At 39.2% G+C, this 27,108-nt stretch overlaps 2 protein-coding genes across 11 annotated transcripts; both read left to right on the top strand.

The window, feature by feature from the left end:
- The first annotated feature begins 3,707 nt into the window (after positions 1-3,707).
- LOC131685535 (sorbitol dehydrogenase-like) lies at positions 3,708-12,969 on the top strand. 7 transcript variants are annotated; one of them, XM_058969339.1, is made up of 7 exons: positions 3,708-3,914; positions 10,746-10,938; positions 10,996-11,195; positions 11,444-11,599; positions 11,659-11,692; positions 11,760-12,570; positions 12,630-12,969. In XM_058969339.1, exons 4-7 carry the CDS (start codon positions 11,549-11,551, stop codon positions 12,805-12,807), a joined length of 1,074 nt encoding a protein of 357 aa, XP_058825322.1. In that variant the 5' UTR covers positions 3,708-3,914; positions 10,746-10,938; positions 10,996-11,195; positions 11,444-11,548; the 3' UTR covers positions 12,808-12,969. The 7 variants fall into 7 exon arrangements, with proteins under 7 accessions (XP_058825322.1, XP_058825321.1, XP_058825320.1 ...); XM_058969338.1 differs by having other exon boundaries at positions 10,654-10,938; XM_058969337.1 differs by having other exon boundaries at positions 10,651-10,938.
- Positions 12,970-17,665: 4,696 nt separating this feature from the next.
- Positions 17,666-21,046, top strand: LOC131685532 (uncharacterized). Of its 4 annotated transcripts, none has more exons than XM_058969333.1 (8): positions 17,666-17,744; positions 18,012-18,052; positions 18,149-18,306; positions 18,364-18,857; positions 18,912-19,246; positions 19,309-20,040; positions 20,175-20,629; positions 20,696-21,046. In XM_058969333.1, the coding sequence occupies exons 3-8, from the start codon at positions 18,184-18,186 to the stop codon at positions 20,738-20,740; spliced, it is 2,184 nt and encodes a 727-aa protein (XP_058825316.1). In that variant the 5' UTR covers positions 17,666-17,744; positions 18,012-18,052; positions 18,149-18,183; the 3' UTR covers positions 20,741-21,046. The 4 variants fall into 4 exon arrangements, with proteins under 4 accessions (XP_058825316.1, XP_058825313.1, XP_058825315.1 ...); XM_058969330.1 differs by having other exon boundaries at positions 18,912-19,252; XM_058969332.1 differs by lacking the exon at positions 17,666-17,744 and having other exon boundaries at positions 18,006-18,052; positions 18,155-18,306; positions 18,912-19,252.
- Positions 21,047-27,108: the final 6,062 nt, after the last annotated feature.

The following is a 27,108-nucleotide window of genomic DNA, read 5'->3' as shown; positions in this document are numbered from 1 at the left end:
CTGTTGCGTAAGAGATTGCATTTGCTAAAAACATTTCCCTGTATACCACCAGCAATTGTTTGTACGAATCTGCTGTCTTATCAGTTCAACCGAGTTTTGCTTGTAATCTACCCAATGCAAACTAGGTGGCATAAACGACTGCGCGCTAAGTGAGACCAATGAAATATTATCACAGACGAACGGACACAACACTACGAAACAATTCCATCAAAATACCTCGTTCCGCTAATTTTGATAGACTTTTTTTTCTTCAGTGAAGGGCTTCAATAAAATAAACAAACTGTATTTCAAGCCTTTAGTTTACTATTTGAATTAAATATATTTCAAACTTTACAGATCTTATTTAAACAGAAGATTCGTTAGACGCGACGATTTATGTTTTTCTTGCTGCCTGCAAGGCACGATTCGGGTATACCTTCAAGTCGTTCAAATTCCTTCCATTTCGGTACTTAGAGATTGCGGATTCCTTAGATACTGCGTAAAATACAAGGTTGAGAGAGAAATATAACATTATTGTTAGTAATTTCATTACCCGATAATATTCTTTGAGTGCGTTCTCAACATATTTCAATTTTTGTGGTATTTTAACAGAGTATTAGTAGCTGATCCGTTTTGCTGTCCAGGGAACTGTTTTTTGACACTTGGTGATACCCCAAGAATGCATTACGTCAACGCAAGACTTATAGTCAAGTTTTCTATACATAAAAATGTGGATCGTGGGTGTTTCAATTGATCCTAAAATTGAGGATTTTCGTTATAAGAACAGATTTTTAATTTCACTGTGTGAGGCGTGAGTCCTGGATGAGAGCTTTGATTGACATAAGCTGTGACGTCCATGTGAGCTTCTTCGTATTTCCGGTAACCGATACAAAGTACATGGTTTGCGGCAAATACAGCGTGACCTTCCCTTATTGGCCTTACTGACTCACCGACATAATCCAGAATTTCAACAATAGATATTTCGACCTCAAGTTCCTTTGCTGAAAACAAGTCAATAAATATTTGCCATATTTCTTACTCATTTCGACAGTCTGCATAACAAAAAATCACTTTTAACCTACGTAAACAAGGATTTTATTCTCGATTTGTATGATATTCTTTTGACAAATGTTGCAGACATCATTTTCTTGGCTCATTTAATGAAACATAGGAGGTGCAGGGCTATAAAACGTTTTGCGTTAGTGCATGTTCAGGAGTGTTTCAGGTCTAGATTCATAATTTTGACAGTTCTATAATATAAAACTGAAAATTTTAAAACTAGAACTTGCTATCCCCAGCAGCAGTTTTAGCGGATGTTCTACACGGTAAAATATTGGCACGTCTAATTCAAATGATTTTGAACTTGAATCAGTTTATCATGTATCACTAACAATTGAAGTGATTTAACATTGATTTTCTAAGGATTCATAACTCGTATCAAAATGACCTTGTCTTTGAAAGCTATTCAATGGAAATGATCTTTAAATTGAAGTGAATATCCGTTGAATTCGCACCACTGTACTAATCTATTGAATTTGAATGGTTCCATCTTTAATTCCAATTGTCAAAAGTGCCGAAACACTAAAGTCTTTAACCGACTACAAACACATCTCGGAAATAGGAGCAAAAATGGAAAAGTTGCATTTCCAAAGTAATGTAGAACGTGAGTATTATATATTGTACTTGTGGTTAATTTATTTATTTGTTCTCAATTAACATATTTATAATGGGATATACCGTAAGGAATGCGTATATAGTTGAATGCAACACATTTAAAATGGAAGTGCTTTGCTGTTGATTTCGTAGTGCTTTGAAATGATCTATTCCAATAGATCGACACATCGCTTTGAAATGTTGGGCAAGTAGTGCGAAACCAACTGAAAATCACTTTACATCCACGTGAGTATTTTTTACCGTGTATTCAGTTTAAAATTCATTTTAAGGGCATGTTCAGCAGCGTTTTATTTTGTATAGGAGTTTCAAAGTAGAACTGGAACTGAAACATTCACATCCCCAGCAGAGCGTTTTGTTTTATAATTTCGAACAGTTTTGTTTTAAAGTTTAAAACTGTTATACGACGGCATTCTATTTGTTGTTGATTTTAAGATACCTTTAGAACTGTGTTTTAAATACATGGAGAGTACTCAGCACAGACACTTAGACCCGATAGACCGGGGAAAAATAAATTTGAATGCAGTAACGCTAAAGGCAGCGCGGGACATGAATTTTAAACTGAATGGAACACCCGCTAAAACTGCTGCTGCGGACAGCAAGTTCTAGTTTTAAAATTTTCAGTTTTATACTATAGAACTGTCAAAATTATGCATCTATAACTGAAACACTCCTGAACATGCCCTAACTGTTTTAAATTTTAAAACAAAACTGTTCGAAATTATAAAACAAAACGCTCTGCTGGGGATGTGAATGTTTCAGTTCCAGTTCTACTTTGAAACTCCTATACAAAACAAAACGCTGCTGAACATGCCCTTAGGCAGCCTATCGAAAGCGAACCCTACACGAGACAGAAATATTGTCAATAAAAATATTGACAAGACTGCTTCAATCCATCAATCCCATTAAAATTCTACAGAATCAATATTTTCAAGACGACCTTACACAATCAATATATTGATCAATTCAGTCAGTTCAGTCCTAACCGAGGTCGTATAGATTTTCTGAGGTGAAAAATCTATTGTCACGTCCTCCTACGGAAGGGACGTAAAGGCGTTGGTCACGGGCCATGCGTTGATGGGTCGATATCTAGGGTCCAGATGGTGAAGTCACCTCTTTGGCGTCGGTGATAGGCACTCAGTGTGGCCAGAAGCGAGAGGTCAACGAAAACTAACATAGAGAAAATATTGAGACATTCATCGAAATGTGCACACAGCACCAACTACTTACTGAAGGCCGCTCCAAGGTTGCCAGCATGTTTTTGGAGTACTAGTACTTGTATTAGCGGTAATGATAAGCCTCCCATTTTGGTTTTTAACGCAAGGACAATTTTTAAAATCGAATTTGATTAATAAGTATAGCTCATTAAATCAAATAAATTAAATAAATAAATTCTGTAATCTAAACTGAACGTGTTGAATTTGGCACCACTTGCATCTGGTATACTCAACCTGCACAAAACGTTGCATAACACAGGGCTTGATTTTTGGAACAACCTATGTTCTCATTAAGCCTTCGTTATGCAAATTTGCGATATCATGACAAATCGGCTAAGCGCGATGTTTCATGAAGCGCGGCGGTTCTTTTCGATCGGTAAAGTCGCGTGGAATTTTGGGTAAATGCGCTAATATAAGTACAATAACTGTTTTGATATCGAAACTTCGACCAAAAATTTAGTTTTATTTTGATTGTTTGGAGAGATAATAATGCACAATTTTCCATGATCGAAATTCGGCACAAAATCCCGGCCCAAATTTCGTGATAAAGCAAATTTTACATGGGATTTTGACATTCAGTTAACAAGCGTCAAACCAGCGAATTACTACTGTATGATATTCGATGTGATGAGAGTGCTACTACAACGATGAATCAGATGTTTTAATCGATATTGACCAGCCTAATGTGATGGAAATGAAAGATATGTTTGGTGAAAAGCTTGAGAAAATTATCGAGAGGATTGATACATGTACATACAATTAATTATCTGACATTCATTAGTACCTTTCTAGTGTCAAATGAAATATAGCATGACAGCGCCTGCGCAGATTTCCTCGATTGTTCGATTTCGGCGTCGGGTTGTGTTTATATTTATCATCAGCTGTTTTCAGTTTGAATTAATTCCTTACTAGCTGCTCACTGTGTTTATATTCCAAACATTTGAAGTTATTTACAGGGGAAAATTGCTTATAAGTAACTGTTTACGTGAAGTTCACAAGTAAAGTACGCAAAGCAGTGTGGTTCAGCACAAGTGCGATTTTTATTTGGTAAGGTTAATACATTTCTACATCTTTTTCTTTTCATATTTTTTGTATATTTTAAGGTAGTTGTACATCGCGGATTTTATGCCGGATCTCAGTATGTCCAGCCGAAGTTTTGACTGGATCTAGCTTGTATTCCGGCTCGAGTGAAACAATTGATTCTAATTAGAATCGGTTTTGTATCTGAAGACGGAATACTAACTAGAACCAGCAAGAATTACGACACATTTTGCAGCTGAACTTAAAGGTTATTGTACACCTCGGGTATTTGATCGCCGGACTTTGCTCTTCGTGTATTTCAAATAAGAGATTCATTGTCATTTTCCGTGACGGAAAAAAGTCTAAACAAAAAATCAAGATTCTTGAAGTGTAAACCCAACTCTGGAAAACGTCACAGAATTTTAAAACTCTTCACATCAAAAATCTGGCCGGAAACAATTCCACAACTTGTTTCCGACGGGAAAGAACTCTTTAAGGCTACTGTACACCTCGGGAATTTGATCGCGGAATTTGGACCAAGATTTTTTGTCGGATTTTGATCACGGATCAAATTCCGGCGATTTTTTGCCGGATTTTGATCACGGAAAATTTTCCGCCGTTATCTTCAAATTGTCAAAGTTAAATTTCTGCTGCTTCTAACAAAAACCAGTTGTTTCAGAACAGCACAGATTTGCAAACGTAATAAAGACATCATTTTCCCGTCGGAAACAATTCATGTAAAATTGTTTCCGGCTGGATTTTTTGTGGAGAATTTTAAAAATCAGTGACGTTTTTCAGAATTGGGTTTAAAGGTTACTGCACACCTCGGGGATTTGATCACGGGATTTGGGCCGGATCACAGAGAACAGACATCCATGATCGAACAAAAATATTTAAAAAACGTGTGTAAACATTTGAATTAATATACGATAAACACTAGCGCAGACAAACCACCTTATCCCAACTATCCGTCAAATCCATTCCGGAACCGGTTCGAAATCCTGAATGGATTCCGTATGGAATCTTGCTCAAAGAAAACAACCGATTCCGACTCTATCGGTTGATGCATTTGAGCTGGAATTCATACTGGAAGTCCGAACCGGTTCCGGACTAGTTTGACTGGGTAGAGGAATAACCGCTGTTAATTCAATCGAACTCAGCCACAAAAAACATGACGACAGTAGCGCACCTGGTTTGGATATCCCAACTACCTTCGAAACCGTTAGAGATTGTACACAAGTTGTTGAAGATGGACGTCTGTTCTCTGTGGCCGGATTTTGATCACGGAACATTTTCTCCAAACTGTCAAAATATAACTTATGATGTGTTCAAAAAGCCCATTTCATATGGGAAATGGCTTTTTGATTTTCCGTGACGGAAAAAAGTCTACACAAAAAAATCAAGATTCCTGCAGTGTAAACCCAAATCTGGGGAACATCACGGAGTTTTAAAATTCTCCGCACGGAAAATCCGGCAAGGAACAATTCAATATGATTGTTTCCGGCGGGGAAAATGATGATGTTATTACGTTTAAAAATATGTGCTGTTCTGGAACAACGAGCATTTTTTAGAAGCAACAAAAGTTATATTTTGACAGTTTGGAGAGGAAACGGCGGAAAATTTTCCGTGATTAAAATCCGGCCCGAGATTTTGATAACGGACAATTTTTAGCCGTTATCTTACCTCGATATTATCATCGTTTATATAAACGGAGGTCCTGTCTCGAAAATTGCCATTTTCGACAACGCTATACAAGTTGTTATGTAAAATAAAGAAACGTTGATATATTTTATTTTATCTACAGTAGGATTCCGTTTTTGGCACCAATTTTATTTTTCTCAGTTGCCTAAACCGGAACCGTGCCAAAAATGGAAGCTTATTTTTAATGTTTGGATTTTCAATTTACGACTTCAAAAATGTTTCAAGGATTTTTAATCATGTGTGAAATGGAATGAGATGAAAGAAAATAATAAGAAAATTCAATTTTATTCAAGTTTTTATCAAATTCAGTCGCACAGTGATCACCTTCCATACAAAAGTCGGACAAAATCTCAAAAGGGGTCCGAATTTTATGAAAACTTCACATTGGAGTAATTTTACGTCGCTGAATTCATATTTGGCGTTAATTTTTTTTTACCTTAAAATTTTGGCACCATTCAACATTTACGAATATAAAGTGCACTATATATGAAAATTCATTTAAAAAAAATTGCTTTAGTGAACTTTCAGCAGAATACACATTTTTTCAATTGTTGATAATGCTAAGAGACATTTATAAATTATATTGCGAGCCCTGGGTAATCAAACGTTACCATGTGTCTCCTTCAGACATATCATGAAAAATCACCTTTATTCATACCACGGGGCAGAAAGGGGCAAAACAAGACATTTAGTTTCGAAAAGTACACTAATTTTCAAGAGTCATGAACTACAAGCGATCTTTACGAACTGTTTCGAAAAAAAGTACGGCCGCTTTGAACAAATAATTTTAAATTAATGCATAAATTTATTATTTGCTCTTCAGAAAGAGTGACTGAGAAGAAAGCCTTGTATCGACTAAATTGAATGGCAAATATAAGTCCAGTAAATAATCTAACAAATGAAATCAGTTTGGAACCTTAACAAAAACGATATATTCATTTGAATAACATAGGTTTGAACGCAGTTTTCTCCAGAATTGATCATCTATTGTACCTTTGAAGGTCTGTAGAAAATCTATCTTTTGTGCTCAAGACGTAATATTTTGAGAAGACTATTCAACCTTTTTACAAACACAGAAAAATGTTAAATCATGAAAAATCCAAAATAAAATTTTGAGGATTTCTACAGCTAGACGACACTGTGAGTCGTCCAGTAGAATTCTTACAATCTTCGTGCACTTCTCGAGTACAATGCCCCTCATTACGGAGCTGTAACATATAATTTAATTCGAATCGCTTTTCTTCGGTCCACTGGACGTCAAAACTCAAACAATTCACTGCATGGTAGTGATGATTTCGCTACTGGGGCTGTTATCTCTACTTACTGAAAATTAATGAACAATTTTTCAAGAGCCACCCTACCTCAAATCTTTAAAAAAAATCATAACAAATTAACCATTATAGATAGCCTTGTTTATTCAGCAAACTTGCTTTAATCTAGTTGTGTTAATATATGGGACCATCCATAAATGACGTAGCATTATATGGGGGAGGGGGGAGTTTTGTATTTTGTGATGATGTGTGACGACAGGGGGGGTAGGGGGTCATGTCATGCTACGTAGCTTTTTTAAAGGGGAATAGGGGTTGACCTGATGTCACGACAATCTTACCCGTTTCATCTAACTAACATCGTTTTTGATTTTTTTTAAATCTTTTACGGGGACAACGAGGGGGGTGAGGGTTACCGTCAAGCTACGTAATTATCAGGGGGGGTATATGGAATTTTGTGACGAAATGCTACGATGGGGGAGGGGGGTGTTAAAAATCACTCAAAAAATGCTACGTCATTTATGGTCATCCCTTATTGCGCATTGAGCAAGTAAACTTCACACATCTAAACTATAAACACTCATAGTAATAGACTCGCGGATGTAAAAACCGCAAAACTGGCAACTAGAAAAACAAGCATGTTAAACTGGCATCACCAAAAATGTGCAAGCTCGAACGTGCTCGACTGTATTCGATCATCTGTTTTTATCAAAATAATTTTTCAAGTGGTTCAATACATGAATCAAAAGAGAAGTTATTTGTTTGATACTGAGCAACAAGAAATTGAGAAAAGGAAGAAAAAATCCAATTTCTTCAGAAACACAAAGTTGATGAAAAAGAGCATAAGTAAAATGCTTTTTGTGTAGTTATATTGAACACAATAAATATCTTTCTAAATAGCATTGTGAAATACAAATACGAACACGAAAAGTGAAGCCTACTGTGAATAACAAAATATATTTTTTTAAATAAAATCGCAATACTTGTTCTGCTTGTTTGCATTGAATGACGTCATGCTCGTTTGGCTCCGGATTTTGACAGTACGTTTGGCTCGGTAAAAGTACCTTCGCTGGTCTATTACTATGAGTGTCTATAATCTAAACAGTCGATACTTTGAACCCCTCTAACCACAAGGACCACCCTAATTCCATTCATTTGAAAAAGAAATCTCCAAAAAATCGAACAAATTTGCCAAAGACATCATAAAGCTTAAACAAACTATTTGGAAGCTATCAGTATTGTATTCCTAAATACGGGTTTTCGATATGTACTGAAATTTTAGTTTTGTAGTGACGTCGTAATAATTGAAAGAGAAAGAGGCTCGCAATGTTACTAAGGTTCTATTGAAAATTTTATCCAGAGCTAGTCTTATTATGCAGTGTAGCGACTTACTTGACTTTTAAAGTGCACAGGCTCTGGGTCTTATTATAAAAATTGATTCCGTCAGACACTAGTTACACTGTTATCAGTTATATTATACGTAAATAATACATTTCTATACTTAACATCTCAAAATTATCACAGTAATGTATTGAATTTACGAAACGATTTTAACAAATTTAGAAAAAAAATAATGTTGCCAAAATCGAAGTGTGACAAAATGGGAGCATGCTAAAAACGGAACGTGCCAAAAACGGAATCTTACTGTATATAACTGATACAAAGAGATTAGAAATGTTTGAATTCTTTTGAGGTCTAGCTTGCTTAATAAAACATGGAACATCAAATAAACATTGCAGTAGTTCTTGTTCAGCGTATTCGGCTTATTTTGCTTCCGTTATTTTTTGGCATGCTTTCATGTATGTTCACTAGAGTGGCTCGACATATGACATTTTTCAGTACAGCACTTTTTGGTCCCAAATTCATCTGCAAAATTGGGGAGCGGTCGGTTGCTTCCTGGGTTTGCGCATTGCGTTCAAAGTTTGTATGGGATTTTATATGGGGAAATCAATTATTTTGCGTTTACGTTAATAAAGATCGCTATTTCGCTCAATACGAAAAACCAGCCTCAAGCAAAAACAGCACAAAAGTTTTCAGGTGTAAATCCTAAATGTTGTAAATGTTACTTTCCACAACAACGATTGTAGTATGATTCATATTTAGGTCTATCAAAATATTAAGAAAGCTCGCATTTACAAAGACGTAATGATTCTTTGTCTTATACAAAACAATCTAAAAAGGGCACTGGGGACCCCCTCTTCTTTTCATTTTCTGACTACGTTTAGGGATGATCCATAAATGACGTATCATTTTTTGAGTGATTTTCAACACCCCCTCTCCCCATCGTAGCATTTCGTCACAAAATTCTATATACCCCCTGATAATTACGTAGCTTGACGGTAACCCTCACCCCCCTCGTTGTACCCGTAAAAAATTTAAAAAAATCAAAAACGATGTTAGTTAGATAAAACGGGTAAGATTGTCATGACTTGAGGTCAACCCCTATTCCCCTTTAAAAAAGCTACGTAGCATGACATGACCCCCTACCCCCCTGTCGTCACACATCATCACAAAATACAAAACTCCCCCCTCCCCCATATAATGCTACGTCATTTATGGATGGTCCCTTATGTTATTCAGCAATTCATTCTGAACATTTCATTCAAAGGTACCAAGCCTCTGCGATGAATATATTTCATTTATTTAAGTTTTTAATGTCGATGTCGGTGGTGCACCGGCAGTGTTGGAGTTACTGTCTTCGACAATGTTACTGTCTTCGACAATGTTGTTAATCAGTTACTGTCTTCGACAATGTTGTTAATCAAAATTTGAACTATAGTTTTATAAAGCTGGTTTTTCATAGTGAATGAAATAGCGATCTTTATTAACGTAAATGCAAATTAATTGATTTCCTTACATAAAATCCCATACAAACTTTAAACGCAATGCACAAACCCGGGAAGCAACCGACCGCTACCAAGTTTTGCACAGGCATTTGGGATCACAAAAGGAACTCAAAAAGTGCTGTGCCCGCTAGTTTAAATCATTTTGAAGTTTTCCTATACAACCGCGAGCCACTCTAATGTACACGACTTTGTTTCAACCAATCAAAAGCATGCTGACATTTTCAATTTAAATTTAAATTCGAGATAGCATAATAAATATCAAAATAATCGCGACTGTTAGAAATTGAAAATTTTAGAACAGCATTGATTTTTTGTTTAGATGAATTGATCTTATCGTTAATTTACTAAATCAATTCTCATATGAACAAAACTGCCCCAACGATTAAACATTTCTGCCATGACTAAAGTCGTGAACAAATTCGGTAGACAATTTCGTATATGATGGAGCAGGATAACGGTGATTTTCGTAATATTAAAACGAAATATGTTTACATTTCGCTGGATGTACCCCGGGAATTCTCATGTGATAATTTTCTATAGATTATATGTACATGTTGAAATATAAAGAAATTCAAAATATGGCATTTAGCAAGGGAACGAACCCACGCTTATCGTCCTGCCGAGAGTACGACTCTCCTTCGTGTTGTTGCACATGTTTCACTGAATTTTTGACCCTCATGAACATCCGGAAGACGCCTCCTTCATCTCGGAACAAAATAATCGTTTCGCAAACATAAAATCAATGGTGGTTCCTTATTACACTAGATCGAGTCGATTATTTGTCGATAGCTTTGATTGCTTATTAGGTTCTTTACTGACACAGTTAACCTCACTTTTCTTGACAGTTCTCGACCAGTACTTTGACAATTTAAATTTTCATACTATTTCTTTCTATCACTCTCGTATTGGAAATGAACGACAATCTCATCGCTGTGTTATATGGAATAGAAGATCTGCGTTTGGTGATAGACATCGTCATAAAATCCGCGCCTACGACGTCTACGCCGTTTCATCCATTCGTCTGTCTGTTCTCCTTTGACTAGGGTAAACGGATGTAATACGCCCCCTCAATGAAAATGGCCATATGTCAACCTTGGACACTATGTTAGATAAATGGATAAGATATCCAGTTTCATGCAAGCTTCAGCAGCAGTTTCTGCGGTCTTACAAATTTGAACCAAGGATGAATATAGAAACAATTCTCTTAGAATACTGCTCAATTCGACTTCATTAGATGTATATCAACCGGTTTATTGCGATAACACCTATATGATAGCACGGTTCTATTTTTAGATAGCAGTATAACTTATATTGTTATTCGAATTCAACGTGTTCTCATCTGTAGCAGTGTCGTGATGATCACTACGTTGTCTGGAAGAGCATCTGGAGAGAAGTAAAGCAAGTAGGTGTGTTGTGAACGTAGATTTTCATGTCCATCATTGAGCAGTTATTGTATCAGCAAGATAGGACTGGTGGTGCAATATAACATTCAGGTTGGTTTTATTTCATTTTTTTTGAAAAAAGACACTTGACTTGCATTACGCTTAGCTATAACTGCAATCCAAGGTTATGTGTACATATCATCCTTCAAAACAAACAAACGTAATTTTATTGCCACTTGGTACAATCTGGTTGTGTGAAATTATAAACATTATTTTGAACGCACGTTGAATATTCTCTGATAAGAAGCACCCATTCCTCAATATAATACAAACTGTTTTTCACTTCTATCTCATCGTAGGTACTTATTGTAATTTCGACATTGGAAGAGCTCAGACGTATTTCGACCAGTACTTTGACAATTTAAATTTTCATACTATTTCTAACTATCACTCTCGTATTGGAAATGAACGACAATCTCACCGCTGTGTTATATGGAATAGAAGATCTGCGTTTGGTGAATAAAATATTTAATGTTAGTAAATGCCTATTGAAATTGGAATTCAATCTTTTTAGGAGCAACGTCCCATTCCAGTACCAAAGGATGACGGTAACAATAATCATTTGATATGTCAGCGGTTTTCAAACGAAAACTTTCATCCCAAATCTTTTCACAGAGGTTCTGCTACAGATGGACAGTGTTGGCATCTGCGGATCGGATGTGCACTACCTGGTCAACGGTCGCATCGGGGACTTTGTGCTGCGCAAACCGATGGTTATCGGACACGAGGCGTCCGGAATTGTGGCCAAAGTGGGTTCTAAGGTGAAACACCTACAGATAGGTGACCGGGTAGCAATCGAACCTGGTTACGGGTGTCGTGTGTGTGATTTTTGCAAGGCAGGTCGTTACAATCTGTGCGATGAGATGATTTTCTGTGCTACTCCGCCTTTCGATGGGAATTTGACCAGATATTTCACACATCCTGCCGATTTCTGTTTTAAACTGCCGGCGCATGTGACCATGGAGGAAGGGGCACTGCTGGAGCCGCTGTCTGTCGGAGTTCATGCCTGCCGCAGAGCTCAGGTGGGATTAGGTTCGGAAGTGTTGATCCTCGGAGCCGGGCCGATTGGATTGGTGACACTGATTACGGCCAAATCTATGGGGGCCAGTAAAATTGTGATTACCGATTTGCTGCAAAGTCGGCTCGATGTAGCGAAGGAGTTAGGCGCTGATGAGACACTGGTTGTGGAAAGAGGGGCAAGCGAGACTGAGGTCGTTAAGCAGATTCATGCTTTGTTCGGCGGTGCACCGGATAAAACTATCGATTGTAGTGGGGCCGAGGCTACCTCCAGGCTATCAATCTTGGCTACTCGGTCGGGCGGGTGTGCCGTAATGGTCGGAATGGGTGCACCGGAAGTCAAACTGCCGCTGGTTAATGCGTTGGCACGTGAAGTAGACATTCGTGGAGTGTTTCGTTATTGCAATGAGTAAGATTGAGTGCAACATCAACGAATAGTAGAAATTATGTTTTTTTCTTTTTACATAGCTATCCTGCTGCACTCAGTTTAGTGGCCAGCGGAAAGATTAATGTGAAGCGACTGATAACTCATCACTTTAACATCGAAGAAACTTTGGATGCCTTCAACACGTCCCGGCACGGACTTGGCGGTGCAATTAAGGTTATGATCCATGTTCAACCAAAGGATACAAACAACCCAAAGTAGCAATAAGTTCTTGAGTACATTTGTTCAAACATAGATAAAGTTTTCACGAATCCATATAATAACGGTATAAATGCTGTTTTTTCATTTATAAATATATTGCTATTATTTGCGTCGGTTTCGAAAATATACTCATAAACAGCTCTGAGTTATATTGACAGCTTATCTTGGTTTACTCCGCCTATGCATTAAAAAATATCGTTTACCGTGTATCCGAAAGCAAAGACGAGCTACCTAGAAGCTATTTATATTACTCCCTAAGGGAAGAATTGGATTAAGCCATTTTGTGCACGAAGGGCCCAATACCTTACTAAGTTATGGATTTGCCAGTCGATTTAGTTTCACTACGTGAGAAATCAAATCAGAAAGCAAATGTCAAAGAATTTGCGTTTCGACTTCTTCTCCTCAGAATCTGGCAATTGACTAGTACACCAAATTGGAAACATTTCTTTGGACCGATATGACACTGCATGCGCAAAACACGCGCTGTTGTTGAGTGGTAAGCGTGACCGCCACTCATCCTAGTTGATCTGTGTTCAATCCCAGCCGATATCGTTGAAATTTTTCTGGGGTGAAAAAATCTGTGGTTACGTCTTTCTTCGGAAGGGACATAAAGTCTTTGGCCCCCGATCCATGAGTTGGACGGGTCAATATCTAGTTCAGATAGTGGAGTCACCTCTCTGGCGTCAGCCTTTGGCTTCGTAGCGGAAATAGGCTGACGGAAAATAACTTACTAACAAATATCCTCCTCCCGTGGTACTTGTGGAGTGCGCAGTAGTATATTAGGCTGCGCATGCCGACGAAGTCGACATAAAATTGACTTTTACTGTGAGCCGTGTTTACCAACATTGCTTAACAGCTTAATGGCAATGTTGGTAAACTCGGCTCACAGTAAACTTCATTTTATGTCTTCTTCAGCGGTGTCTAGCAAAAGCACTAACATTCCTTCCCTTTTCTTCCGCGATCTATGTTCGGGCCTGGCCGGCACCGGTATTGAGCAATAAACACTTTAGGATTACCAGGAGTTGCACTTTGAAAGATGTTTCGCTACCCCCAAGCATAATTATCTACTGATTAGCAGCCAGGGGTGGTCGCACAAGCTTAAGCTCAAAGGTAACCTGGAAGTTAATATTACTCATGAATAACAACGTGTAATGTGTACTTTATTTAGTCATCGATAGCGTATTTTTCTATCTGCCTCTTGTTTTATTCGGTCTATCCATCCGTTGAATGCTTACTAGAAGTATTATCGTTACCTGGAAAATTCAACCGGCGACAATCGTTTTTTCTCTTGTTTAGTGCTAACCCGAATAGAATTTTACAATAGCATTTACCCTACAATCATAAAACAATAAATATTATAGTTATTACTGTTTCAACATTGTTCGACGCAGAGTTCTCGCAGTAGATTTGCAATAAAATTTTAGATAATAATCAATTTTACTGTTCAGCAAAAAAAAAAATGATACAGCAAATTCACATTAAATTTTAGTTTAAGTTAAAGTTTATTGTTTTTGTATTGTAGGATAATACTAGAATTTACTGTAAATTATTGTAAAATTATTGCAATGTCACAGTGAAAATCATGGTTTTGTTACTGTGCATTTCTATTCGGGAATCCATGATGGCGGAAGTAGTGCACTGTATAGCGCAATGTTGTATATACAGGTATGGCGAAGAGGGCTCTTTGGTATTCGTAAGATGAATCTTACATGAGTGGTGTGAGTGATCACAGAATAAATCGACTTGCTTTCGTCATACCGTTCGTTCCGCTCCCATTGAATCGTGTGAACGCTATGACGCCGACTCGATGTGCTTCTGGATTGTTTACATATTTTTGGTTGCCACTACTAGTAAACCGTGTGTTCTGCCACACCTGTGTATACTGCATTGTGTATAGCGCATCATTGTACGAATACAGCGCACTACTTCCGACATGATCCCATTTTTTAGAACCAGAGAAAATACGATACTCGCTGGTTGGATTTTCCCAGTTTTCAACTGCAACCAGAATATAAGACAGGAAAATCACAACAGAATAAAAGTGACGGATCTAGACAAAAATATGCAAGCTCTGCATGCCTTCAAAAACGACAAAAAAGTTTTCACCTTCCAATTTTAGAACCTTGGTCAGATATGTCGATTGCATGGGGGGGTGTTCGAATATGTTTCAGCATAAGTTAGCTAGTAATTTATTCGCACACACTAACTTAAAAGTACAAACTTTCAGAGAGAGTCGGAAGTGACATCAATTTTATATTAGCCGTACTTTTCCAGAGTAGACGCGACGATTATTTTTCATCGCAGCAAGATTCGTAGCGCTATTCGGCGCACGATTCGTCGTAATGTATTTCTTATGGGATGAATGATACTTAAAAAAGGTGATGCAATTTTGTGTAAAAACCTTGTTGTAAATAAAACATACGAAAACCTGAAACTTTAGAAGCACAGTTTTCAGTCAGTTTTCTTGACAGATTCAGTTAAAGTAAATAAATAGCGCACATTAAATTTGGGTAACAAATATTTTTCGAAGTTTTTGAGCATTTTTTATCAAAGGCGTCAATTAAATTCGTCGAATCAAAATGATTGCATGGCTCGTTTCCAATGAAACGTACAATATTTTTCGTTGTAGCATAATGCGGAGCGCTATATCCGGCGCGCAATTCATTGAAATGATTCTTTATGGGATCGATTACACCGCACACGTTCGAAAAATATTTTGGCAATTGAGGTAAAAATTTAGTTGTAAGCAAAACAAATGAAAACTCGAAAACTTGTTTTGGGAGCACCAACCCAGTTAAGCTCAACCGGAAATGAACTGGAATTTTGGCTGGCTCCAGTGATACAACCCCAGTTAAGCTGAGCCGGAAATGAACTGGAATTCTGGCTGGTTCCAGCTCGTATTCCGGCTCCAGTGACACAACCGATTCTAGTTAGAATCGGTTGTGTCACTGGAGCCGGAATGCGAGCTGGAACCAGCCAGAATTCCAGTTCAGTTCCGGCTGAACTTTACTGGGACCGATTCTAGCTAGAATCGGTTGTGTCACTGGAGCCGGAATACGAACGGGATCCAGCCAGGAACTGGGAAGGGAAGCACTATTTCTTTTATTTTTTTTCCGTTAATAAAGGTGCAACACTAAAGTTAATCGCCTCATTTTTCGGGTTAGGAAACTCTGCAAGGTGATCGATTTACCAACACGCAGAATTTTATTCATGCATCTATAGCATACTTTTCTATCTGCCTCTCGTTTCTTCTGCAGTAAATTTTATGCATTCGACATATTCGGTCTATCCACTCATTGAATGCTTATTAGGGTAACCAACCAATTTTGGACCCCTAGAGGAAGTGAAATTACGTGAACGTCAAAAAATATTTGCTTGCATATGTTTTTTAATGCAATACATGCACGAGTATGCTCCAAAATTACTGTACTTGAAAGAAAACTGTCAATGGATGTTTTATACATTGACATAAACTCGAAAATGACATTTCTTCACAGCATGAATTTTTTCACTTTTCGGACCCTTCCACACTAATTTGGACAGTTTCCAAGCATGTTTTGGACACACTGAATGTGACTGAATATATTTTGGAAACAGTGACTAAACTGACCTACTGACTCGTTCTCTTTGCAGTATATTTAATGCATGAAAGAAGAACATAAGCAAATCTGTGACTGCCAATCAAAAATGGTACATTAATCTTTATATGGAAGGCTGACTGCATGAAGTATTTTTTAGTTCTATCATTTTGAGAAATAGAAAAACTTTCGGTACAATTAGGTTACTGCAGACTTAACAAAGCAGCATTAAATGTTATGCAATAGAGTTAACAATAATATATTTCGTGTAACAATTCGTCTGTAGCAGTATTATGGAGTAACATCCTCAAGCGGATGATAAATCAAGGTTCAAAGTTCGTCAGGAATCTTCTTGTACTAAATATTAATTTTTAATTCTTTTGTTGGCGAGGTGGTTTCTTGTTATTTTTTCTAAGCTCAGTTTTTCTTTGTTTCTATTCCTTTAATTTCCTTTTTTCTTCAGTTTTCGCCTTGTGGTATTCATCTGTTCGGCGCAATGTTAAAACAGCAGGACTACGTCGCTTGAATCGTGATGTTCCTGTTCGTGTGAGTGTTTCTGGCGATTCTAGGAATTCAGAAAGCACACACTTAATATCATTATTTAGCTGTGATATGTCTCTTAGATTTGTCAACATATAACTCGTTGAATTCAACAAATTCGAACTACAAATGTTTTTCAACATGGACTTCAAAAGTCTCCTCTTTGGTCATATTATGGTGTTTAATGAAATGTTCCTCAATCGTTTGATTTCCGACATCCATTGGTTTGAACATTTTTAAATAATTTGAGCAAAACGAGCAGGCCGTTACGAAATTTTTCACTTTTTGATTATTCTAACTTGATAAACAAATAGCTGTCAAGAAAGAAAATCGTGGGGTGTCCAAAATAAGTTGATTACGATTTTTTAAGACAAATTTTGGACACCATTTATTTAAGATTTTTCAGATAAAACATTACGAAGAAACCTTTTCAAACACGTAACATGCATAATACCAAATCTAAGTAAGTAAATCGATAAAAAATATTATAATTGTACATTTAAATCCAATTTGAAAATGTATCATTTCCACCGGTTCCTCTTGGCTATCGTTGAAACATGAAATATCCAATTACAGTTGCCAATGCGCTTTAGTGAAAATTGAATATGTGCAATACACATTTTTCGATGTTTTCTTGGATTTGCCAACGAACGTTTAACGCGCCTTTCCAATGAAACGGCAATATTTCGACGAGTTTAAATTCGCGAGCCCACAGGATCAGCTGTGTAATCAGCCCATCGACGCACCCCTTGCAATGAAGAAAACTGTTTTGTTTGCGCGCAGCAAAGGTTGTCAAAAAAAAGTTGCCGCCATCAAGAGCAGAGATGCCAGATTTGCAGACAAGTCTGCAAATTCGCAGACTTTTAATTTAAGCTGCAGATTTTTTCGATGACGCAGATATTTGCAGATTTTCTAGTTAGGTTGCAGATATTTGCAGATTTTTTAGTTTGGTTGCAGATATTTGCAGATATTTGAATATAAAGGCTTTTGGTTACACTAGCTTTCCTGACATTTTTGTTCTTCCCAGACTTTTAAAATTATTATTGCAGACATTTGAAAAAAGTACCTGGCATCTCTGATCAAGAGACGATCACAAACCGCCACAAATTCTGTCTGCTTGGCTTTCCGTGAGTGTAATTTAGAAATTTTTGTGTCGATTGAAGTTTCTCTTGAATTTTCATTTATTATTGTTTTCATCCACTATGATTTGTGGCAATCGTTAGATGCAGGTGCGTTCTGTTGTTGAAAGCAAGCAGAAATGAATCAATCGAAAGCAGTCCATGGATCCTGCTGCTTCATTTGCAAGAGTCCGGAGGACAACGAGCTCCTTTACGGGAAGATTTACACCAAGTGGCGCCTGCGTGTTCATTATTATTGCTTGGTTGGTGTTACCATTATTATTATTGTTTCGTTTATAACAGAAATGTTTTTTTTTTAGCTTCTGACATCAAACCTAATTCAAAATGGTGAATCCGATGAGGTGGGAATATTCGGGTTCCTGCAGCCTGACATCCGAAGCGAAGAGGCCCGCGTGCGTAATCAGAAGTGCTACTTATGTAAGGGGCGATACGCTAATATACACTGCTGTGCGAAGAAGTGCTTCCGTACGTTTCACACGGTTTGCGGCATTCAGAGTGGATGTCTGTCCCATTTTGTCGATACGTTTCAGTCGTGGTGTGATCGACACGTAGAACTGCCCAGTAAAGTACAGCATGGTGAGGAAGATGTGTGTGGCATCTGTTACGATGCGATGGGACCGTTCAACAAGCTGGAATCGATCTATGCACCCTGCTGCCAAAATGGCTGGTTCCATCGGCGGTGTGTGGCGCAGTTTGCCCAGACGGCGGGCTATTTTTTCAAGTGCCCCCTGTGCAACAATAAGGATGAATTCGGGAGGGCCATGCAGCTTAGGGGTGTTTTCATCCCGGAAAAGTAAGAATTGATGGTTTGGTTTAGGTTCGTTAGGTTTATCTGTATTTTTTTCAGGGATGCCGCCTGGGAACTAGAGCCGAACGCGTTTGGAGAGCAATTGGAACGTCCTTCAGAGTGTGATGCAGAGGAGTGCCTCTGTCGGTACGGACGGGATTACGACAACAACGGTAAATGGGATCTGCGGTTGTGTGAGACTTGTGGCTCAAACTGCCGGCATGATCTGTGCATGGAGATACCGACAAAAAACTATGTCTGCACGTTCTGTCGCCCGATTGTAGGCGATGAAGTACCAGCCGCTGTGCTGGCATTGGCGGAAGCATCCCGTAAAGCGGAAGCAGCTAGAAGAGCTGCTGCTTCTTCGGATGAGGATGACGATCGGAGTTCAAATGGTAAAAGTACGAATGTTTACGTAGGCAATAATTTATCAAACTAATTCAAATCGTTTTTTAAGGGCGCGAATCGGGCATTCACAGTCCTGGTAGTAGCAGCAGTAGCGTTGGAAACAGCTCTAGGTCTTCAGTTGTCCGAACAGGCAATAAAAGCCACAAAAAGAGCCGAGGACGACGCATTGAATCAACTGATTCCAGTGCGGATTCATCAATCATTGACCATAAAAATCGAAAGTCTGGAAGAAAACAAAATGTGTTGGAGAGTGAGGAAAGTGATTCAGGATCGGAAATAGGCTTCAAGTCTAAACAAAGGAAAGCACACAGAAGGCTTTCCACGTCATCTTCACAATCATCGTTTTCTTCGTGGGAAACTGAAGAAATTCGATTTGAAAGGATGGTAAAGAAAATACCGCTTCAACAAGGTGTAAACGTCGAGAAGTTGTTGACCTTGAAACCAGTGGTCAGACTACGAAAGTTAAGCGAAGATGAGATTAAGACTATGACCTCGTCCGAGAATGAAGAGACAACGTTTGACTTTAACTATCGTGTCAAACAGAACAAGAATCAGCGTCGCAGGACGATGACCGACTTGCAGTCGATTAAGGACATAATTCGATCGGACACCGACACATTAACCGACGCGTCCGGAGGACAGGAAGTAAGAGATTCAAAGACGCCATCGCACAAGAGCTTCGCCAAACAATTTAAGTTGAAACTGTTGGGATCGAAATCTGCCAGCCGCAAACGAATCGGATCCAGCAGCGAATCTGAACAGGAACAACCTGCTAAGAAATGTAAGTTGTTACGTAACTGTGATGGAAACTGATTTCTCGGCCATTTCTTGTTTTTTCTCCAGTATGTACCGAGAAGTCAGTTTCCGAGCGATGGTCTTCTAATTCTCCGCTTCAAACACTATTCCATTTCACAGTATGCTCCCCGCTAGTTGGACAGTCACAGAGCAAAACTCGTATCTCACTGTTCCCGTCGGAAGATTCGGAGAATACTTGCCCTAACAGTCCCCAGAAGGTTTCTGTTGAACCCACTAGCGAACCGAAGCCTAATTCCCCTTTGAAGTTGGAAACTCTGGCGTCGCATGTGTTATCACCACCGCCAACCAAAAAATCTGGCGATGGGGAAACCGCCAATGCCAACTCCGCACACAAACCTGCTGTCCAGTATCAGAAGACATTGATTAGTTTTTTCATAAAGTCGCCGCCACTTTCGGACGGGATTCCACTGGTGGCTAACGATAGTTGCGGCAGCAGTGGCGGTGGTGGCGTTGGTGTTGGCGATTGTAGCAGTGCAATATCATCTCTCGGTAGCAGTTGCAAAAGTGCGAAGAAAACATCGGGCAACGCGCAGCGGAAGAAGCTGGTGGAGTTGGTAAGTTACAGTTTGAGTTAAAGTTAATTTGTTTACAATCTTCATTGTGCTAAATTGTCGTTTCAGGATCGCAGCCAGAAAAATTTACTAGACTATTTTAACCGATGTTGATTTGTGCTTACAAGAGCAAAAAATAAATATAATAATCGCAGATATGTGTTAGTTTTAAGCGAATATTATGAAAACAATATTTTGCCTGACGTTAAAAATGTTCGAACCCTTTCGCCATTGTATGATTATTTTATGAACTAAACTGAACCACGAAGGACGATGCTGCCTGCATTCTATGAATTGAAAATTTATATTTTGACTTCAATGATTCATGTAGGTATATTTCCGAAGCACCCATATACTTTTGAAAAAGAACTTACAGAACCGCTACGAAAGGATATGAATAAACGAGTGGAATGTTGTAAATATCTGCTTTATGGACAATTTTTAACAGAGATGACGTCCTTCTTCGAAATCGAGAAGGGTTTGGAATTATTTATTGAAATATTTGTTATTTATTGATTTTTAGTGCTGGAGATGGTAGATGATAGTTCTACTGTACATACAAGGACCATGTTCGTCTAGTAGACGACCAGCACTCGGTTACGGAAGTAACTTTTCAAAATCTTGCACAGGTAGTCCCGAATCCGTATTCTGTACAGTGATACAGTGAAAGAATTAACTTGGCACAGTCGCCATTCTCCGCGCTTGCAATGCCTATTACAATTCACTGTCGAAATATCTTTCCGGACTTCGAACTGGTGCTGCTATAATCCATTCTCTCTTTCTGCGTAGCTCAGCAGCCTCTACAGCATCAACCTTTCCAGAAGTTACATCCATCAGACATATAGGCCGAAACAATGCTGAATCTCCTGGTGGCTTCTCTGGCTTTGGCAGCAACACCTGCATCTGATTCTTGTGCGGTACTTGTCCGAAAACACCAGCATCACAGTTTTAAGTGCCATGTTGTGGATACCGTCTGGATCGGGAGCCTATTTCTTCACTATCTTTTTGCGCTGTAAGTAGTTTGACATTTTTACCGTTTGCATTGACGTATAGTGTAGACGGCTATCCGGTTGGGTCGTGCTTCGGGGATAGATCATTCGCGATAGCCTTCAGTTGGTCAGCGCACAGCGAAGGGGGCTTCCAAACTTCCTACTGTGGCAAGTATTCATCCATTTTGAATAATTCAAGCGCTGAAGATTTCTCCTATTCCAGTTCACAGTTAATTGCTCCGTATCAGCACCAGAGGTCGTTTTTCATACCAGTGACACGCAGCTGCATTGTATCCGACACCAGCTGCATTGTATCCATCCTATGAAATCGCATCTCAACGGTCATTGGGACGCACACTTGCCACCAGTCGTGAGGAAACCCTCGGCCCTCCCCATCTCTGTCCAGCCGAGCCGTTTTTCTTCGCAACCCTACTATAGACAAGTACAATGCATCTGTAAGTTCTTTGTTTCCTCAAAGCTCTTCGATTTCCAGACTTGGTCAACGACGGGACGAGCTTCAGTTATACTATCAAGATGTTGATGATATCAACTCAACCACTCAGCAGTTTCGATAAGAGTTTTGACATATTCGGTACAGGATACGTATTGTTATGATCGGAGCCCTAAGATTTGTGGAAAATCCACCGGAGGTGGCGTATTAGTAGCATTTCTTGTGTATGCCTTGAGCAGATTTGGACGATTTTCGAGCATGGCGGCTGTAAGTTAGGCTTGCGTGCGTTGTATATTAAATTCGGATATTACTATCCTCGAAGATGCTAACGCAATTGATGAGATCATGGTACTACAAAATTTCAACCGACCATTTCATAGAAATCTTTCCTAAATGGATTTCTGTATCCAGATTCCGCCCATTCTTTCTCCATCTAGATGCAGTGAGGCTACTTGAGAGCTATAGCTCAGTCACGATACTACAAATCAATTCTATTGCCAAAGAGAATAGCCGCCATCTCAACCTTTGTTTTGTCAGCGATCAAGTTACCGCCACATCAAAATAGTGGTGGCTCCCTCTCCTATAATAAAGGCCCTTATTACCGTTCTCACTTACACGTTCACTTTCACTTCACTTACACATCACTTCACTTGTTTTTACCTATTACCGTTGTCACCTACAGTGACGTGATTAAAATGAACACCGTGAAGTGAGAGTGATAGTGAGGTGATGTTCGGAATAACCTTAGTCGAAAAATTTACACTTTCGGTGTATTTTTTTCGCCATCATCAAAGGTGAATTTCAGTCACGTAAAATAAAAACATTTCTGAATTCAATATCAATTCTTCAAAAGGGCTAATGAGATTTTTGTCAACAAACTTATTTCGCTCATTATTCCTCTGTCGAGTTGAATTTCATGAAAGATACACATGAATCAACATCTTAACCCTTGGTAGAATCAATTTCAAATGTCTTCTGTGTTGAAAATATAACAAATTAAGAGAAATCAGCAAAACAAAAGTTTGTTTACAAATCTTATTAGCCCTATTCTAATGTTGATATGGAATTGGATTTTTTTTATTATTTTCACACAGCTAAGCATGAAAAAGACGAACAAGAGAGAATTAACTTGCCTTGTAGATTTTATGATGAAGAAGCTCGAAGTTTTTTTTCCATTTTTATTAACGACCTTTTGAGTCAATTTTTTAACTGTTGTAACGGCACTTAATTAGCAAGGGATTCGAAGGTGAAGTATATTTTTCCATATTAAAAGACATATAGTACTTAATGGAGAGTAAGGAGTTGAAAGAAGAAAGTTTAGAAAAGCGTGGAATAGGGTCAAATGAGCAAGCTTAGAGTTTCCCGGCGACTTAACCTTTTGTCTGCCACCGCAGGAGTCAAGATATTTTGGCATTAGAGCGTAAAGTAACTTTGCACTTCATGTAGTCGGAACCGAATCTCCTGCGGTAGCAGACAATTCAATTGGTCCTGCGGTAGCAGACAAGTCAATGGGAAACTCTAAGCTTGCTCATATGACCCTATCCCACGCTTTTCTAAACTTTGTTCCATCTACTCCTTGCTCTCTTTTGAATACTATGGCTCTTAATATTGAAAAATATACTTCACCTTCCAGCCCCTTACTAATTAAAGCACGAAATAGCGAGGGAAAGCAGGTTTGATTAAAATTTCCAGGTGGTGGCTAATGATCCAACTTTTTTAATTGTCATGTGTCGCATGAATGCGTTCTGGAGAGATATCTGCTGCGCCGCCATGATTTCAAACCCAAGATCTTGAATGTTGCGTTAAGGTCAATCCACAATAAACATAATCGATTACATTCGACACAATTTTGTGATGGTCGAATTCGTTTAATTTGTTGATGCATCACGATGTAAAGTTTGTTATTAACCGACATGTTCAAAACTACACAATTCTTCAATTAGCAGTCCAGTATTTTCGCTTTTTCAAATACATCTAAAGATCGAGTTATGCCATACCGAGTCTGACTAATGTAGATAGTTTCTAGCAGAACGAGTAGAACAATCTGAACTATCTTCTGAGAAATCAAGGGGCTCTGAATTATCCCCACGATCTTATTAACCCCTAGTTCCGCTATTATATGGCACTAGCTAATACCCATCGCGCGTTGCTGCGACTTTCAACGAAATAGGAGAAAAACTGACTGAGTCGGACCGGTCTGACTCCACGCATCGAAACGTAAAAATTCCGCACATCCATAAACATCTACTTTCGGTTCACGGAACCTGCCGCAAATCTCGGTGATCCACACGCAATTTACCGCAGTTTGTTATGTAGATACCGTTGATGAACAGCATATCTAGGTACATGTCGTTGTACTTACGGCTGCATTATGGACTCGATGGAACTCACCCGGCAGGCCAACAGCCATGTTCACGTCGAGCGCGTTTCATAAACCGCGGACAGTAAATGCTTACGCTTGTCAATTTATCGACCGATAATACATGACAGAATTAAAAAGACAAGAAAAAAACAATAAAAGAGAATATTTGTATGCATCGATTAGAATCTTCGATCCTTGCAAATACATGCGAGGAGGAAACAATACAACTAAAACAGTTGAACTTACCTATTGCCAGGCTGCAACGGCACGGGTGCGAGGACCCAAGTTGTTCAATGAATCCGTAATAGTTCACCAGAGGGAAGGTACCAATTCCGTCGTAATTATATACTAGCTTCCTCTAGCTAGTTCGGGATTGTTGACAATAAAATCAACAAGTCAGCAAAATTGTCGCTTGTTCGGCCTTTTCTTGCGAAGCACTTTATAAAGATTCACAATAATAATAAAAAAGCATTAACAATTCAAACTTTAGACTTATTCCACTCTACGTGACTGGTTTTCACCTTTGAAAATGTTGGTGGAGAAAATACACGCGAAGTGTCATTTTTTTCGACAAAGTGATCGTGACGTGACGTTCATAATAACACCGAGTTCATTCAAGTTGTCACTTCAAATGAACTCTACACATTTTATCACGAAGGTGACACCCGGAATACGGTGTTGATCACTTCACTTCGTCTACACCGTGAAGTGATACCCGTAATAAGGGCCATAAAATCAGTAGCACATCATCCCCCATTACTCAACACGATTGATAGCACCGTAGTGTATGATTTCTTTGTTTCACCGTTCTTCGTTTCACACGATTTCCGTAAAGCTAACATTCTGCAGTTCGTCGCTGATGGATAGCACGAAGTACTCAGTAGTACAAGTACACACATAACGACCACCAGGCAATCCCATTGGTCGGTGGAACTGTGCTGTAGGCGCAGGACTTCGACACGGCCTGAAGCACTTCGCATCAGACAGCTCCGCTCTAATTCCGAATGCTAATTGGTGGAACGAAAGGCTCAGCACCCTCCGTGCTGCCTGCCTAACAGCCAGAAGACGTGCTCAGAGGTCAGATCCGATTCTGGCGTTTGCGGGCATGTTCAAAACAATGCTATACAAATACCTGGACGAATGCTACTTCCCAGATGGATGAAAAATTTAGAAGATGAAAGATCCAGGAGATGGTGCTGCTGCCAAAACAAGGGATGCCACTTGGAGATCTAGTATCGTAGAGCATACTCTTGGTGAACCTCTGGAAAGGGTCATCCTAAACAAACTGGGCGAACCACACTGAAAGTGAGAACGGGCTATCACAGAGAGTTTGGATTCTGTAAAGGGATTTCAACGCGAGATACGTGTTCAATAGCGCCAGCTGAGTGGCTATTGTCGTTGGCTCGCCACAAGACGGAGGTAGTGTTAGTCAGCAAACAAATATAATCCTGTGTGAATTCTTAATTCAAGCATGCGCTGAAGATGCTGAGTGTGATAGTGGATTAAATTTCAATAGCCACGTTGACTATGTATTTGACAAAGTATCGAAGACAACTAACTAAATAGCAAGGATCATGCCGAACATCGGAGGAGAGAGATTCAGCAAGAGACGTCTTCTGGCGGGTCTCATCCTTAATACAGAGGCATGCATTTCGGGCTCGGAATGTTGCGCTGAACTCAAAACGGAACCAGACGAAGTTAACGAGCAGGTTTCGCCTAGTGACCGTTCGTGTCGCAAGCACGTACATAACGATGCCGTCGGTGGCGGGATGCGTCATTACCGGGATGATCCCCATCTGCATCACTCTGTCTGAGGATGTGGAATACTACCAGCGAAGGAATACACGAAATGCAAGGAGACTGATCAGAGTTGGCTCGTCGAGGAACTATCGGTCAGTGTAATCTAAGTCCATCGTCCATCGTGAAGCAATGCGCTGGTTTCGGCTCGTCGGGGCGCCAGCGTACCGGTAATCACACCCCATCCGGACCGACGTCGGCATCCTACTGGTTTGACGCGAATGAGGGAATAACCAGGAAAACAGCGGAATCGTGCTGCAAGGCCTATATGTCTGCTGGATTTACTCGGAAAACTCCTGGCAAGAAGCATTCCTAACAGGCTGACTAAATGCGTAACGAATGTACTTGAACTGCGTAACCAGCAGCAACTTAAGCGCCACTCTTCGGGAATAAGAGGTTACTGCGGCTGTTTGCGAGCCCGACTGAGGCTCCTATCTAGGGCGGGTTGTAAAGTTGCTCAAACACCCTAAGTCATTCAAAAGCTCCCCAAGGGAGGCAAACTCTGCAATTGTTGCAAAGGACCAAATTCAAACCTTCGACGAGAGAATATTCAGTGATCATTAACGTAGCGGAATTGATAATCTAAATCTTGACCCAAATTAACGAAAGAGCAAGTCGATATATTCGATTTTTGTCTAAGGCTTATGCTTCCTACGTGACGCCACTGATATTTTGCACATGCTAATTTAAGACTACAAAGGGTTTACAAATTTAAAATAGTTTTGACCTTATCTTATTGTTAGTTGATGGGATCCTCAGACGAAACCGTGTTTCATGCGGTGATTCGCAGTCTGATTACACGTATTACTGGTGCAGTTGATCGACGGGAGTGATAGAGGCGTTTTATGCTGAATCGTAGTATACGCAAACAGCTTGCGTGTGC

The sequence above is a fragment of the Topomyia yanbarensis genome, chromosome 2, assembly GCF_030247195.1.
Source record: "Topomyia yanbarensis strain Yona2022 chromosome 2, ASM3024719v1, whole genome shotgun sequence".
NCBI lineage: Eukaryota > Metazoa > Arthropoda > Insecta > Diptera > Culicidae > Topomyia > Topomyia yanbarensis.
This window is presented reverse-complemented; position numbering and strand designations above follow the sequence as displayed.

Excerpts from the sequence above, each read along its gene's own strand:
- LOC131685535 (XM_058969341.1), top strand. The coding sequence starts at position 11,549 with ATGAACGACAATCTCACCGCTGTGTTATATGGAATAGAAGATCTGCGT. Across the intron at positions 11,600-11,658 it reads GAATAGAAGATCTGCGTTTG|GAGCAACGTCCCATTCCAGT; the intron begins GTGAATAAAATA and ends CAATCTTTTTAG. Across the intron at positions 12,571-12,629 it reads GTGTTTCGTTATTGCAATGA|CTATCCTGCTGCACTCAGTT; the intron begins GTAAGATTGAGT and ends CTTTTTACATAG.
- LOC131685532 (XM_058969330.1), top strand. The coding sequence starts at position 18,184 with ATGAATCAATCGAAAGCAGTCCATGGATCCTGCTGCTTCATTTGCAAG. Across the intron at positions 18,307-18,363 it reads GTGTTCATTATTATTGCTTG|CTTCTGACATCAAACCTAAT; the intron begins GTTGGTGTTACC and ends TTTTTTTTTTAG. Across the intron at positions 19,253-19,308 it reads TCGGAGTTCAAATGGTAAAA|GGCGCGAATCGGGCATTCAC; the intron begins GTACGAATGTTT and ends TCGTTTTTTAAG.